Source organism: Ictidomys tridecemlineatus, chromosome 3 (assembly GCF_052094955.1).
Source record: "Ictidomys tridecemlineatus isolate mIctTri1 chromosome 3, mIctTri1.hap1, whole genome shotgun sequence".
Taxonomy (NCBI): Eukaryota; Metazoa; Chordata; class Mammalia; order Rodentia; family Sciuridae; genus Ictidomys; species Ictidomys tridecemlineatus.
The window spans coordinates 168,016,605-168,033,799 of NC_135479.1; the positions used below are offsets into that span (position 1 = coordinate 168,016,605).

The window sequence follows — 17,195 nt, forward strand, 5'->3', positions numbered from 1 at the left end:
CTCCAAATTCCTTAATAGGACACGCATAGCACAAGAGTTAAAAACAAGAATAAACAAATGGGACTTACTTAAACTAAAAAGTTTTATCTCAGCAAGAGAAACAATAAGAGAGGTAAATAGGGAACCTACATCCTGGGAACAAATTTTTACTCCTCACACTTCAGATAGAGCCCCAATATCCAGAATATACAAAGAACTCAAAAAATTAAACAACCCAATCAACAAATGGGCCAAGGACCTGAACAGACACTTCTCAGAGGAGGACATACAATCAATCAATAAGTACATGAAAAAATGCTCACCATCTCTAGCAGTCAGAGAAATGCAAATCAAAACCACCCTAAGATACCATCTCACTCCAGTAAGATTGGCAGCCATGATGAAGTCAAGCAACAATAAGTGCTGGCGAGGATGTGGGGAAAAGGGTACACTTGTACATTGCTGGTGGGACTGCAAATTGGTGCTGCCAATATGGAAAGCAGTATGGAGATTTCTAGGAAAGCTGGGAATGGAACCACCATTTGACCGAGCTATCGCCCTTCTCGGTCTATTCCCTGAGGACCTTAAAAGAGCATACTATAGGGATACTGCCACATCAATGATCATAGCAGCACAATTCACAATAGCTAGACTTTGGAATCAACCTAGATGCCCTTCAATAGATAAATGGATTAAAAAACTGTGGCACTTATACACAATGGAGTATTATGCAGCACTAAGAAGTGACAAAATCATGGATTTTGCAGGGAAATGGATGGCATTAGAGCAGATTATGCTAAGTGAAGCTATCCAATCCTTAAAAAACAAATGCCAAATGTCTTCTTTGATATAAAGAGAGCAACTAAGATCAGAACAGGGAAGAAGAGCATGAGGAAAAGATAAACAGAGATGAGTGTGGGGAGAGAAAGAGAGAGAGAAGGGAAACTGTATGGAAATGGAAAGAGACCCTCATTGTTATACAAAATTACATGTAAGAGTTTGTGAGGGGAAAGAGGAAAAAAAACAAGGGAGAGAATTAAACAACAGCAGATGGGGTAGAGAGGGAAGATGAGAGGGAAGGGGAGGGGAGGATAGTAGTGGATAGGAAAGGTAGCAGAATACAACAGTCATTAATATGGTATTATGTAAAAATGTGGATGTGTAACCGATGTGATTCTGCAACTTGTATTTGGGGTAAAAAATGGGAGTTCATAACCCACTTGAATCAAATGTATGGAAGATGATATGTCATGAGCTTTGTAATGTTTTGAACAACCAATAAAAAAAAGAAAAAAATAGTAAAAAATACCCATAAAAACGCAGTTGTTCAATGTGGTGATTTTTTTTGAAAGATTCTTGACAGACACGCAACAAATCCAGCTGAGCCAACGCAGAAATCATGTATTTATCATTTTTAATATTAAGCATGGGAAACAAGCATTATAAATATCTTGTCCCTAATAAAAACTGGTTATCAAGTTATCCAATATCACATTATCCTATTAAAGATGAAGGAAACAGGAAGGTGTTAGATTAATTAATCATTTCATTAATGTTAATTTTTCATAAACTAATTTGATAAATATGTCTATAACTGGTTTTAAGAAATATGACTAAGAAATTGCTTGAAAATTTTTAGAAGGTGGTTGCATTTGAAAGATATGGATCACAGTGGGCAGAGGACTACAGATTTTGAGATGTACCTTTTAGGAAATGCTGTTTCAATAATTAGGATTTGGACAAAAGTTTGAAAGAAATAAAATCAGCAAAGCAAGTAGACAAATTTGAAGCTATTCATACTGTTTGGGTGAGAAAGAATTGTGTGTGTATACTATGGATGAAAGATTTGGCATACTGAAGAACTATCTCAGAGACGAAGTTGACAGTTGTTTTGAAAGTTTGGTTTGAGGGGAGAGAAAATGGAGGATTACTTTTAATTTCTGACTGGCCCAGTTGGTTGAAGGAAACTACTATTACAATAAAGAAGACAAGGGAGGCTCCCCAAGTCAGGCATCCATTGCTCACAAGTCCAAGAATTCAGTGGCCTTTAAGGATGTGGCTGTGAACTTTACAGAGGAGTAGTGGGCTCTGCTGGATCCTTCCCCAAAGAATCTCTACAGAGATGTGATGCAGGAAGTCATTAGCAACCTGGCTTCTATAGGAGACAAATGGGAAAATCTGATCACAATTCCTGGGAGAGATCTAAGGCACATTATATCTTACTCTGCAAACAAACCATATGAGAATGAAGAGGATGGAAGGAAGCCATATAAACTTAAACTGAACAGAACATCTTTAATTTCTTGCACAAGTGTTCAATGATAAGCATCAGTGCCCACTATAAATGAACCATATGAATGCCTGACATGTGGAAAAGGGTGCAGTTGTCCCATGTATTTTCAAAAATATTAACAATCTCATACTGGAGAGACACCTATAGATGTTTCCACATTTTGATGTAGAAAAGTCTTCAATCATTCCTCTTGCCTTCAAAGATATAAGCTAATTCATACTGGAGATAAGCCTTATGAATGTAAATAAAGTGGTAAAACCTTCAGTTATTCCTCTTACCTTTACATACATGAATGATTTCGTAATGAGGAGAAGACTTATAAATGCAAACAATGTGGAAAAGCCTTTACTAGTTCCGCTTACCTTCACATACATGAACAATTTTATACAGGAGAAAAGCCTTGTAAACAGTGTGGGAAGGCCTGCTTACTTTCATATACATGAATTAGCTCATTCTACAGAAAAACCTTTCTAATGTAAGCAGTGTGGGAAATCCTTCACTACATTTAGTCTCTCTTATTCACTTGAAGGAACTCATGTTGGTGAGATGCCCTGAGAATGTAAGCAATGTGAGAAAGCCTTTGTTTGCTACAGTAACATTTTAAAACATCAAACAACTTATATAGAAAAAAAATCCTACTAAAGAAAAAATTGTGAAATGACCAAAAAAAAAAAAAGACATGGGAGGGACAAAATTTTGGGGAAATTCAATAGTTGTATTTTAATATGTCTTTGGAACATTCAAGTTACCTTGTAAAGTAGGCAACTGGATATATGAATCCGGAGATTAGGTGAATTAACACAGTTGGAGATATACATTCTGAATCATCTTAGTATAATATTAAAAGCCATGAAATGGAGTAAATTACATTCCATGCATGTATGATTTTGTTTAAAATGAAGCCCACTATTATGTAGAACTATATTTATCCAATAAAAGCATTAAACATAGTCGCATAGAAATAAAGAGAAAATTTACATGTCTTATATGTATCTCCTGGATCCTTTTTTTAATATTTATTTTTCAGTTTTTCAGTGGACACAACATCTTTATTTTATTTTATTTTTTTATGTGGTGCTGAGGATCAAACCCAGTGCCCCAATGCATGCCAGGCAAGTGCATTACCACTTGAGCCACATCCCCAGCCCCTTCTGGATCCTTAATAGAAATGTATTAGAAGCAAGAGAGTCTTCCCCAATCATATCTTGTTATTTAGTAGTTTGTTATGTGTTTTTTTTAAGTATCAATCTTCCATGATAAAAGTGAATGCAATAGTATTGTCTGGTTTTTGCTTTGCAAATAGGATGGAAACAAACTTTCTGTGTATATATGCACATGTGATTCTATTGGAATACACATTCAAATGAGGCATGAGAATCAGTAAGGAAATAATTAGTTAATAAATGCTTCCAGAACTAATTACTAGTCCAAAATCAAATTGTAATTCTTACTTCACAACATCCTAAAATAAATCCTGCTTCAATGTCATGTATTAAAACTCAAGCTATGGGGGCTAGGGATGTGGCTCAAGCAGTAGCGTGCTCTTCTGGCATGCATGCAGCCCGGGTTCAATCCTCAGCACCACATATAAACAAAGATGTTGTGTCCACCGAAAAAACTAAAAAATAAATATTAAAAAATTCAAAAAATAAACTCAAGCTATGAATAAATAAAAATGAAAATTTGTTGATAAAAATCTCTGAAGGCACAACTGAGATCTTATAAGTTTTAACACAAATAGAAAAGATCAATATATATTTAGCTGACCCAAGACCAATGAGCAATCTTTTTCTCCTTGCTGAATTTTGATGCCCTTCTTGTTTTAGGTGAGCATTTACTTTGCAAAATCTGATTTGTTACACTGATCTGATCTGTGTATTCATTCTTGATTTAAAACTAGGTGTTTTAATTGTTACAGATTGATCATATATTTTAATATATAATGCATCATTATTTGTTTATTATGTTCCAGAATTATCTAGAATTTAAGAATTTTAAAAAATTGAATCAATAACCAGATTTCTAAAAGAATCTTTTTGTTCTTATCTGAATTAAAATAATTGGGGGATTATTTTTGAAGAACTGTCCAAATAAAGTAACAACTTCAACTTATGCCATATACTAAAGTAATTCAAAGTTCAATCAATTAAACATGAAAAATTTTAAACTATCAAAAATATACAGAAGTAAAATAATGAGGATATGGAACAAAAGAGAAAACAGAAAAAAAATACTGGTCAACAATAGACTTTAAAGAAAAAAATTAGACAAGAAAGCATTAAAGATATCACTTGAGTAAAAATCATAAACATGAGTACTTTAAATGAAAATATTTATGAATTTTAAACATTACAAAAATTTTAAAAACCTCAACACAGAAAGAAATTATTTGCCACAAAGATTTGTAAAAATTTAGAATGTTTTCCTTGAACTTGCTGGTATAAATAACTTTTAAAAACATAAGGTAGAGAAAATGAATAAACAATTCATAGGGGTAAAAATGTCTAATAAACATATAATTTGGGTACCTATTACTATTAGTTAATGTCAAAAATAAAACAGAATCCTCATTAAAATGTTTTAAAGTTTTTTTACTAACTGCTTGATATGTAAATGGTATGTTGCTTTATATTGCAAAATGTATAACATGATTGATACCTTTAGGAATGAAAACAATCTTAATTATACTCAGGTTAAACTAGATCTTATCTAATTTGCTATAATTCACTGTTAATTATTTAATAAAATATTCATGTTTATTTCTTCTCATTCCATTCTTTTTCCATTCTTGGAAACATCTAAATAAAACTTCATTACTTTAAGTATAGACTACTACAATTAGTTTATAATTTCTAATTAGTACCTCTGTACTAGCTACAAGTGTCTGCAATGCCATTTTTCTGAAAACCAAAAACAATCGCCTAAACTGTTGCCCTTGGAAGTGTAAATGTTTCTAACACTTCATAGAATCGAAAGAAACTTTCTTCCATTAACTGGATAATATTAATCAAAGGAGATTCTTTTTTCTCTTTAAATATTTAATTTTTATGCTATTTTGATTTTGTAAGACTTGTAACAATAAAATGACATAATTACATGAGACGAGTAAGCAATAACAGTGACCACTGAATTTCCCTTGATTTACTCAGGTTGTTTAAAATGGATTAAAATTTGTCAAACAATAACGAAATTCTATCATATAGCCTTTAATAAATATAATCTACTGGCTTAAAGATATTTCATGTAAAACAGTATTTCTCTTTTCTATGTTCATTATTTATGAAAACATTTTAATAAATAAAAATTAATTAGCTACAGGGGATGAAGTTTGTTTAAGAATGTTATAAGACTGCAGAATATTTTTTAGTACATTTTTCACCTCCTTATTTCTCAGACTATATATAAAAGGGTTTAATAAGGGAATTACGATAGTGTAAAAGATTGCCACTGGTATATCTTTATCCCCTTCTTCAAAAGGCCGAATATACATGAGGAGACAAATGTAGAATATTGAGACTGAGAAAAAGTGGGATGCACAAGTAGAAAATGCTCTACCTCTCCCTTCCTTGGATTTCATTTTTAAAATTGCAATAATAATGCAAAAATAAGAGATCAAAACAGTGGAAATGGTAAAGATTTGAATTGGCATTGAAAAAATATATATCATTAGTTCATTAATAAAAGGATCAGTACAAGATAGTCTATAGAGTGGAAGGATATCACAGAAAAAGTGATCAATTTGATGAGACCTGCAGAAAGTTAGCCTTAATAGAAGTCCTACATGAATCACAGAATGCAGATTACTAGCTATGAAGGTTCCTATAGTCATCTGAATGCAGAGTTTCTTTGACATTAGAGAGTGGTACTGCAGGGGACTGCATATTGCCACATAGCGGTCATAGGCCATTGCAGCCAGAAGAAAGCAGTCTGCAGTCTCAGCAAGACAGAGAAAATAAAACTGTGCCATGCATTCATAAAGGGAAATCCTTCTGTCCTCAGAAAAGAAGTTCTCTAGCATCTTGGGAGTGATGGCACAGGAACAACAGGAATCCATGAGAGCAAGGTTGCCCAGGAAGATGTACATTGGTGTGTGAAGACGGCGCTCCATGTAAATCAAGGCCACCAACCCTAGATTTCCCACCATGGTGACCAGATAGATGGCAGAGAACACCACAAACAGAAGGACCTTTATGTCTGGGTGATCTGTAAACCCCATGAGAATAAATCCAGTCGTTATGGAATGATTTGCCTTTGGCATTTCCGACTTCTGTGCTGTGATAGAAATCATAAAGAAACTCGGTTAAGATTTGCAGGTAAATGGATAAAGTTAGAGAAGATAATGCTAAGTGAAGTTAACCAATCTCCAAAAAGCAAATGTCGAATGTTTTCTGTGATATAAGGAGGTTGATTCACAGTGGGATAGGGAGGCAGAGAATGGAAGGAATAGAAAAACTCTAGATAAGATACAGGAAGAGAGGAGAATGGAGGGGGCACGGAGTTAGAAATGAATTTCCTAACTTCATGCCCCCTCCCTTCCCCTCTCATCCCTCTGTCCTATCAGACAGATTTCTAATGGTGGAATGTGATAGACATTATTATCCAAAGTACATGTATGAAGACACAAATTGGTATGCGTATACCTTGTACACAACCAGAGATATGAAAATTGTGCTCTATATGTGTAATAAGAATTGTAATACATTTTGCTGTCCTATATAAATAAAAAATTAATTTAAAAAAGATTATAAGAAATGAATTACAGTAGATGGGGTAGAGAGAGAAGATGTGAGAGGAGGGGAGGGGGGATAGTAGAGGATAGGAAAGGTAGCAGAATACAACAGAGTTACTAATATGGCATTATGTAAAAATGTGGATGTGTAACTGATGTGATTCTGCAATCTGTATTTGGGGTAAAAATAGGAGTTCATAACCCACTTGAATCTAATGTATGAAATATGATATGTCAAGAGCTTTGTAATGTTTTGAACAACCAATAAAAAATATTATAAGCAGAATGTGTTTAATTTAGCAGCTCCAACTACTATATGTATCAAGAGGAAGCACCTTTTCTTCCAATCACCCTACATTGTGTCCTGATCAGTAGCATACTCACACCATGACCAGTCTTTTGAGAGAATTCACAATCATTGATTGTGTACATAGGAATTGTCTTAAAATATCTTTGTGAGGTCCTATTGTGGAAAAATGTTTCTACATGAATTATCAAATCCCCATGTATAAATTAAAGGTCAACATATAATTTGCCATTTCCCAAATTAAAAGATATTTTCTTATCGTAACTTTCTTTAAAGAAAGATGAATACACTGTTATGTGTTTCTTTACATATTGTCACGTATTTATATATGACATATTTTATTTATATACTATCATGCATTTATCTTTCTCTAGAGGAAGTTGTCATAAGAAATTTATCTTTTAATTTAGGAGATAGCAAATTATATATTGACCTTTAATTTATACATGAGGATTTGATAATTCATGTAAAAACAATTTTATGTTTCTTTACTGTCAAGTATAACTAAAAAGAATCAATAAAAGAAAAAAGAAAGAAAAAAGTCCTAAATATTATGCCATGGTAAGTATAAAATTTTAAAATTAAATTGGTCTTTTGAAAATTTGAATAGCTAAATGTCTGTTTTAAACTGCAGAATTGGGCTGGGGATGTGGCTCAAGCGGTAGCGTGCTCACCTGGCATGCGTGGGGCACTGGGTTCTATCCTCAGCACCACATAAAAATAAAATAAAGATGTTGTGTCCACTGAAAACTAAAAAAAATTCTCTCTCTCTCTCTCTCTCTCTCTCTCTCTCTCTCTCCTAAAAAAACTGCAGAATCACAGTGAATTAAAAAAATATAGTCTCTATATTGGCAATATTTCCTAGACAACGACACTAAGAAATATATTAAAGAAAGAATGATTTATTGATTGATTGATTTTTGTTACTGGGGATTGAACCTAGGGATGCCTAACCACTGAGCCATATCACAGCCCGTTTTGTATTTTATTTTTGAGACAAGGTCTTGCTAAGTTGCTTAGGGCCTCACTTAGTAATTGAGGCTAGGTTCAAACTTGCAATATTCCTCCCTCAGCCACTGAAACCACTGGGATTACAGGCATATACCACCATGCCCAGCAAATCTATTTAATTTTTCAAAGGGAAAAAATATAAAATGTGAGTTAAATATATTTTTTTATTCATCATAACATATTTAGAATCTTGTTCTTATCTTGGAGGACAGATTTCTGAAGGAGTTATTACTCTTACTTATCAATTTGTCCTAAAGCTTTCTCTCTCTAGTTTTAAAGTGTTCGATATGCATATTTAACATTATGAGATTTGTTGAAAAAGTCTCCAAAGTGTGCATAGTATTCTTCATGTTATATACCTGACTTGCACCATTTCAAACATTTCTAGAAACTGAAGCCTTCATTTTCATTGCATCCCATTAATATTTCATGTTTAATTACACTTGCAAACTCATTTATTTACTCCTGATCTGCCACACATTTATGTTAAGGATCATCCAAATTTATTATATTTTTATTTTATAGTTTGCTGACTATAATATTACAGTGTTTCAAGTACAGAAGCATTCATGTTTTAAAGAAATGTCATGATCATCTTTCTTCCAGAAATTGCTGTTTTTAGATTTAGCATCCTTCAGATAGACATTTTTGGAGAGATCCTACAATAGTTATTAAAGTATGATGTTCACAAAACACATTTTGACTAATATTTCGCTGTTTGTTATTAATTTCTATGCTCAATTTTATGTGCTGTTTTTCTATTTACTCACACAATATGAAGTTTTTTTTAAGTTTTATTAGTAATGGCTTATAATCAAGCAAATAAAATTAATTCTACATTATTTCTTAGGCATATAAACACTTTTAAAATATTACTCAGAATTACAATATTTTAAAAATTATTTATAAAATTATAAAAATGCTGCTTTTAATTAATATTTTAGTAACACCTAATGGTAAATCAACTGAAAATGACTATGTGGAATTCAAAAAAGAGTTTATATTTCAATTAATTACATTTTTATTTAGAGGACATTTTATCAAAATGCAAATGAAGGGGCTAGGGTTGTGGCTCAGCAGAAGGGTGTTTGCCAAGCATGTGCCAGGCCTGGGTTTGATCCACAGCACCACATAAAAATAAATAAAGTAAAGGTATTGTGTCCAACTACAACTAAAAAATAAATTTAAAAAATATAAGTGAAAATGCATTTTTTTCACCAATGAAAAATATAATCATTCAGGTGAATTATGAATCATATTTAGTATATAGCCCAGAATTATTTTACAGAGTTGCTGGCATACTTACCTGTATATTTTCTGATTAAACTATGGTACCTTTGAACTCAGAGTTGACAAAATGATCCTTTACTGAGTTTCATTATTTCTTTCCATAGGTCTTCAATTCAAAGAGAAGGAAAAATAAATAGATAATAAAATGGACAAAATCTGAAAACAATTAAAAAATACTGAAGAGTTTTACAGAAATGTGTATTCCTCCTCATTTATAATATAAATAAGTTAGAAATCCATCCTCCTATTCTGAGTTTATTGAAATATTCTATTCAAGCTCATTGAATATATATATATATATTGCAATTAGGAAAATTATGAACAAAATCTTTGGTGTTTAAAACATTGGGGAATAATTATGAAAATGTAGAATAACTTCTCTTCTCATAGGTCAGTGACAATAATGATGTTAGTCTCAGAGCCAAGTTAAAGTTGTCCATTGATTCTAAGGGGATTTCCTTGGCACTGGCACCAGGGTAACCATACAGAGATTCCTAATCCAAGAGGCACAGTTCCCCTAATACCAGTAAATCAAATAAATAAGTTAAGGGAGTATGAATTTTGAGATTCTGAGATTAAATCAAATTGCCGTCACTAAAATTGGCTTATGAATCATCTTCGTTTTTCAAACAATTGATTTTTTTCTCTCTCCACCCCTCCCTCCAACCCTGTTTCCCCACCTCTCTCCTTCTCTCCCTCTCTCCCTCTCTCTCAAATGTTGTTTACTTGAATACTACAATGGATTGAGGTAAAAGATTCATTTTAATCACTTGAAGTGGAGGTTGAATGGAGATTTGAAGAGAGATTGGATTTATGTAAAACAAGCAAAAGTGGTGTGATCAACCTCTATTGAATTCCTTTATTTTACTTCCTACAATGAATCTGACTAAATCCCCATAGATAAATTGTCTGATATTGTATTTCTTTAGTTTCACTTATGGAACATAATATAACCAGAAAGAAACTAAAAAATTTATCTAAAATATTGTCAAAATGAAAAAAAAGCACACACACACACACACACACACACACACACGCACACACACATTTTCTGTACTCTGAAACCATTACCATCAACGATGCCATTTTTATTGGTCTCCTGTCTCCATCCTTTCTCTACTGTGGATATGCTTTTTCACAATACAAGTGTTGCTGATTGCTTATTATCCTATAATCAAATTCTCTGTTCTTTATCTTGGATTCCAAGGACTCCATAGATGGGGTTTGCCATCACCTATTACTTTGTTTTCTTCAGTTCTTCTTTCTGAACTCATCTCTGGGAACTCCTCATCACTCCTCTTTACATTTGATATACTAGATTTCAATCCTGCATATTTACTCAGATTCTACTCTTATCTGAAATGCTCTCTGTGACTATTCCTCTATCTAAATCCATTCAATCTTTTTTCTTTTTAAGTGAGAGAGAATTTTTTTAATATTTAGTTTTTGGTGGACACAACATCTTTATTTTTTATTTTTATGTAGTGCTGAGGATCGAACCCAGCCCCCCGAGCATGCCAGGTGAGCGCATTACCGCTTGAACCACATCCCCAGCCCCAATCCATTCAATCTTAATGTGAGGTCTGATTCACACCATGAATTTATTCTCAAATTTCTAATCTGTAAGAATAATTCCAGTCCTTCTGATACAAAGAGATCTGAGTCAGGATCCATTTGTATCTTTAGTTGATCTACATGGTCAAGTTTTATTTATTCTCAGATAGATTTATTTTCTTTTTGGCTTTACTCAAAGCAAACATCTAGATTTCTAGAAAACAATAGACTCTCAATAATGCAAATAGGATTTCTTGTGGAGATTCCAACTAAATAAAATGTAACATAAACAGGCAAGCCATTGAATCAGATATTGTGTGAACTGGCAGGAGTGGGATTGAAGAAGAATTTGCATAGTTGAATATTTCTTCCTTTATGGAGTTCCCAATCTACATTGTAAAATGACTTACACAATTATATAGAGAGCAATTATACATACTTATAGGAGTGGAACAGGGATGGGGTAATGTTGATCAATGGGCAATGAGGTACAGTAAGGAACAAGGAGTTTTGATGTGATACTGCATATTTGGCAACTCTAGATAACAATTCTGTATATTTCAAAAGGCTAGCAGAAAGGATTTTGAAAGCTTTCATCACATAGAAATGATAACTGCCTGAAGAGATAGATGTGTTTAATCTGATTTAAGCATTATACAATATATGCATGTATTTTAAAGTGTTTACCCCAGTAATATGTATGATTTTTTATGTTTTATATATGAATCAAAAATAAATTTAAAAATAAAATTATTTTTTTTTCTTAAAATATAAAACATCAAGCAAGATATATGGGAACATTTATTAGGACTTCAAGGTCTAAGGGAAGACATTATCAGAAAGTAGCATTTCCTATGATTCTTGAGGTATTAATCAAATTTCAATAGATAGAAAATGTGTGGCACAGCATCATAAACTGATTAGCAGGAATAAAGTTTGAAGAATAAATGCCTAAACACATAAGGCATATTCACAGAATGCAAAATAAACCAACATACCAGAATCTGGACACATGCTAGGAATAGGAGTCAGGAGGGTTAGCTGTAGCTGCTTCCCCTTCTGCCACCCATCTGTTGACTGATACTACTCTCATTACCTCTCACTTCCTAATTACCAGTTCTGAAGCATTTTGTCCATGGTTATCTTAATAAATCAACTATACAATTTCACACTATTGACCAATTTCTGAAACTCATTCTCTCCTCTGATTTCTGTGATAATATTTTTTATTTTTATATCTCTTCCTCATGTTTTCTATTACATCTTTGATTTTCCTTTCCTAACAAACCTGTTCATTGACATAGAAAGTACATCCTTAGGTACATGTAGAAAATTATGCATTCTTTTAAATATCAGTCACTAACTTATAAAAGGCTGTTCTAACATTCACTTGGTAAGTTAGCATACTGTCTGATTACAGTCTTACAAAGTAATAAGAAAGTGGTGCACATTATTGATCTTCAAAATAGGTTCTAACCTTCACAACATTCTTTAGAATATCATTACAAAGATGAAAAAATTTACCATCAAGTTTTTTATAAACATAAAATTTTAATATATAATTTATATAATTTTTCCCAGAATAAAATATGATAAGTAAAAATATCTCAAGCATGTATCAAAATTTTATCTGTATGGCATAGTTTATTTTTACAAAGTAGTTATGTTTCACTTAGCCAAATATCAACCACACTTGCATACAAATACATTAATTACTTTTTAAGTATTTGATGAATAATTGTCACTGGAGAATGGATCAGCAAATTTACAATACCTATTTTTATTTGAAACACTGGGTATGATTTATCCTAAATTCAGCCATTATTTTTAAGTATTGACATTATTCCAATCAAATCTTTGTATGCAAATTCATAATGTATCTAGTATTTTAATAATAATAAAAAACTAACCATATCCATGACATCTTTTTCATGCACTCCTGGCAATAGTTTCTTTACTGCAATAGTTTGAATATAAATGATGAAAATGATTATTTTCAAATGGAGTGGTGTTTCCACTTGTTCTACTCATTGATTAATGATGTGTCAGCTTTTTAATTTGTTTATACTTTTTAGATATATATGACAGTAGAGTGCAATTTGATATATTATACATGCATGGAGTATAACATTCTAATTAAGATGTAATTCTTGTGGTTGTACATGATGTGGAGTTTCACTGTTTGTGTATTCATATACAAACATAGAAAACTTATGTCTAAGTTTTACTACTTGTCTTGTTAATACCCCTCCCCCTCCCTTTCCTTCATTCATTTTTGTCTAATCCAATGAACTTCTATTCTTCCCTCTCCTCTATCCCCATTATTGTGTATTAGCATCTGTATATCAGAGAATATTCAGCCTTTGTTTCATTTATTTATTTATTTATTTATTTATTTATTTATTTATTGAAGGTGTAGACAGAAGGATGGCAGACAAAAGGGTGCTTACTCCCCTTTGCCCTCGTCTTTATTAACCAAAAAAGTTTACAAACTCAGCCTTTGTTTTATAGGACTGGATTATTTCTCTTAGCATGATAGTCTTCAGTTCCATCTATATACAAGCAAATGCCACAATTTCTTTCTTGTTTATGGCTAATATTCAATTGTGTATGCATTTTCTTTATCCATTCATCTGTTTTAGAGCACCTAGGTTGGTTCCATAGCTTCACTATTGTGAATTGATCTACTATAAACATTGATGTGGCTGAGACAATATAGGATGCTGATTTTAAGTCCATTGGGTAGATACTGAGGAGTAGTATAACTGGGTCAAATGGTGGTTCCATTTCAAGTTTTCTGAGGAATCTCCATACTGCTTTCCAGAGTGGTAGTATCAATCTGCAGTCCCACCAGCAATGTATGAGCGTTTCCTTTTCCTCCATCCTCACCAACATTTGTTGTTACTTGTATTCTTGATAATTGCCATTCTGACTGGAGTTACATGGAATCTCAGTGTAGTTTTGATTTGCATTTCTCTAATTGCTAGAAAAGTTGAACATTCTTACAATATATTTGTTGACCGATTGTATTTCTTTTTCTGTGAAGTGACTGTTCAGTTGCTCTGCCCATTTATTGAGTGGGTTTTGGGGTTTTTTGTTTTGTTTTGTTTTGTTTGTGTGTATATGTGTGTTTTAGTGTTAGTTTTTTTAGTTCTTTGTAAATGCTGGAAATTAATGTTCTATCTGAGGTGTAAGTGACAAAGATTTTCGTCTATTCTGTAGGTTCTCTCCACATTCTTTTTGTGTTTTTTAAATATTTACTTTTTAGTTATAGGTGGACACAATATCTTTGTTTTATTTTTATATGGTGCTGAGGATCAAACCCAGTGCCTCACACATACTAAGCGAGTGCTCTACCTCTGAGCCACAATCCCAGCCCCTCTCTTCACATTCTTGAATGTATTTTTTTTTGCTGAGAAAAAGCTTCCTAGTTTCAATCCATCTCATTTATTGATTCTTGATTTTACTTTTTGCACTTTAGGGGTCTTGTTGAGGAAGTCAGTTCCTCTTTTTGAGGATGGATGGATAATTGGGCATACATTTTCTTCTATTAGACACAGAGTCTCTGGTCTAATGCATATGTCCTTGAACCACTTTCAGTTGAGTTTTGTGCAGGTGGAGAGGTAGGGATGCAATTTTATCCTATTACATATGGGTTTACAGTTTCCTCGTACCATTTGTATAAGGGGCTACCTTTTGTCCAATCTATGTTTATGGCACCTTTGTCTAAAACTAGATAACTGTATTTGTGGGTGTGTCTCTGTGTCTTCTATTCTGTTCCATTGGTCTTTACGTCTGTTTCTGTGCAAATACCATGCTGTTTTTGTTACTATAACTGTAGTGTAACTTTAAGGGACTAGTATTGTGATGCCTCCTGCTTCACTTTTTTCACTAAGGATTGCTTTGGCTATTCTGGGCCTCTTATTTTTCCACATAAATTTTATGACTGCTTTTTCTATTTTTATGAAGAACATAACTGGGATTTTAATAGTAATTACATTAAATATGTATAGTACTTTTTGTAGTGTGGCCATTTTGAAAATATTAATTCTTCTATCCAAAACCATGGGAGACATTTCCATCCTCTAAGATAATTTCAGTTTCTTCCTGTTCTATGGTTTTCATTGTAAATATCTCTCACCTCTTTTGTTAGGTTGATTCCTAAACATTCTCTTTTTTGAGGCTATAGTGAATAGGATAGTTTTCTTTTTTGCCATTACATATTTTTTTATTATTAGTTGTTCAAAACATTACAAAGCTCTTGACATATCATATTTCATACATTTGATTCAAGCAGGTTATGAACTCCCATTTTTACCCCATATACATATTGCAGATTCACATCGGTTACACATCCACTGTTTTACATATTGCCATACTAGTGTCTGTTGTATTCTGCTGCCCTTCCTATCCTCTACTATCCTCCCTCCCCTCTCCTCCCCTCCCATCTTCTCTCTCTACCCCATCTACTGTAATTCCCAGAGACTCTGCGTCTGATAGAAGAAAAAGTTGGCTCTGATCTACATATTGTGGGGTCGGGCTCCAAATTCCTTAATAGGACACCCATAGCACAAGAGTTAATAACAAGAGTCAACAAATGGGACTTATTTAAACTAAAAAGTTTTTTCTCAGCAATTGAAACAATAAGAGAGGTAAATAGGGAACCTACATCCTGGGAACAAATTTTTACTCGCACACTTCAGATAGAGCCCTAATATCCAGAGTATACAAAGAACTCAAAAAATTAGACAATAAGATAACAAACAACCCAATCAACAAATGGGCCAAGGACCTGAACAGACACTTCTCAGAGGAGGACAAACAATCAATCAAAAAGTACATGAAAAATGCTCACCATCTCTAGCAGTCAGAGAAATGCAAATCAAAACCACCCTAAGATACCATCTCATTCCAGTAAGATTGGTAGTCATTATGAAGTCAAACAACAACAAGTGCTGATGAGGATGTGGGGAAAAGGGTACACTTGTACATTGCTGGTGGGACTGCAAACTGGTGCGGCCAATTTGGAAAGCAGTATGGAGATTTCTTGGAAAGCTGGGAATGGAACCACCATTTGACCCAGCTATTGCCCTTCTTGGACTATTCCCTGAAAACCTTAAAAGAGCATACTATAGGGATACTGCTACACCGATGTTCATAGCAGCACAATTCACAATAGCTAGACTGTGGAACCAACCTAGATGCCCTTCAATAGATGAATGGATAAAAAAAAATGTGGCATTTATTCACAATGGAGTATTACTCTGCACTAAAAAATGACAAAATCATGGAATTTGCAGGGAAATGGATGGCACTGGAGCAGATTATGCTAAGTGAAGCTAGCCAATCCCTAAAAAAACAAGTGCCAAATGTCATCTTTGATATAAGGAGAGCAACTAAGAACAGAATAGGGAGGAAGAGCATGAGAAGAAGATCACCATTAAACAGGGTCGAGAGGGAGGAGGGAAAGAGAGAGAGAAGGGAAAATTGCATGGTAAAGGAAGGAGACCCTCACTGTTATACAAAATTACATATAAGAGGAAGTGAGGGGAAAGGGGAAAAAACAAGAGAGAGGATAGTTTTCTTAATTTCTCTTTCAACTGATTCATCATCAGTATATAAAAAATTAACACCCATAAATCAATTGTGTTAGCTTCTTAATAATAAGAGATCCCATTTTACTGTGTTTTACCCATTGCAATGGGTAAAATAAAGTAAATGTTTTACCCATTGCTTTTTTGTAGTATTTCTGATACTGCCAGTTATCAGTGATGAGTTTGGCTCCCTCACATATTGAACTTTGAACCTCAGATAAATATACTCAGGTTAAGTATAGCAGGGTTTACTTAAAAAGGGGTAACATAGTCTTCTCCTGGGAGGGAGAATAGGGTCATAAGTGGTATCCTGGTATCCCAAGATGTGAGGTGTTCTGCCTTTTTATATGTCTTAGGCTTCCTTTGGCCTCTGCCCTCTTCCATTTTATCTTTCTCCTTCCTGCATAGGTGACTAGGCCCTGTATGGCAAAAAGATGG

At 33.3% G+C, this 17,195-nt stretch overlaps 1 protein-coding gene across 1 annotated transcript; it reads right to left on the reverse strand.

The window, feature by feature from the left end:
- Positions 1-5,576: 5,576 nt before the first annotated feature.
- LOC144375883 (olfactory receptor 5K16) lies at positions 5,577-6,530 on the reverse strand. Its single transcript, XM_078041316.1, has one exon. It carries the CDS (start codon positions 6,528-6,530, stop codon positions 5,577-5,579), a length of 954 nt encoding a protein of 317 aa, XP_077897442.1.
- Between the last annotated feature and the right edge of the window lie 10,665 nt (positions 6,531-17,195).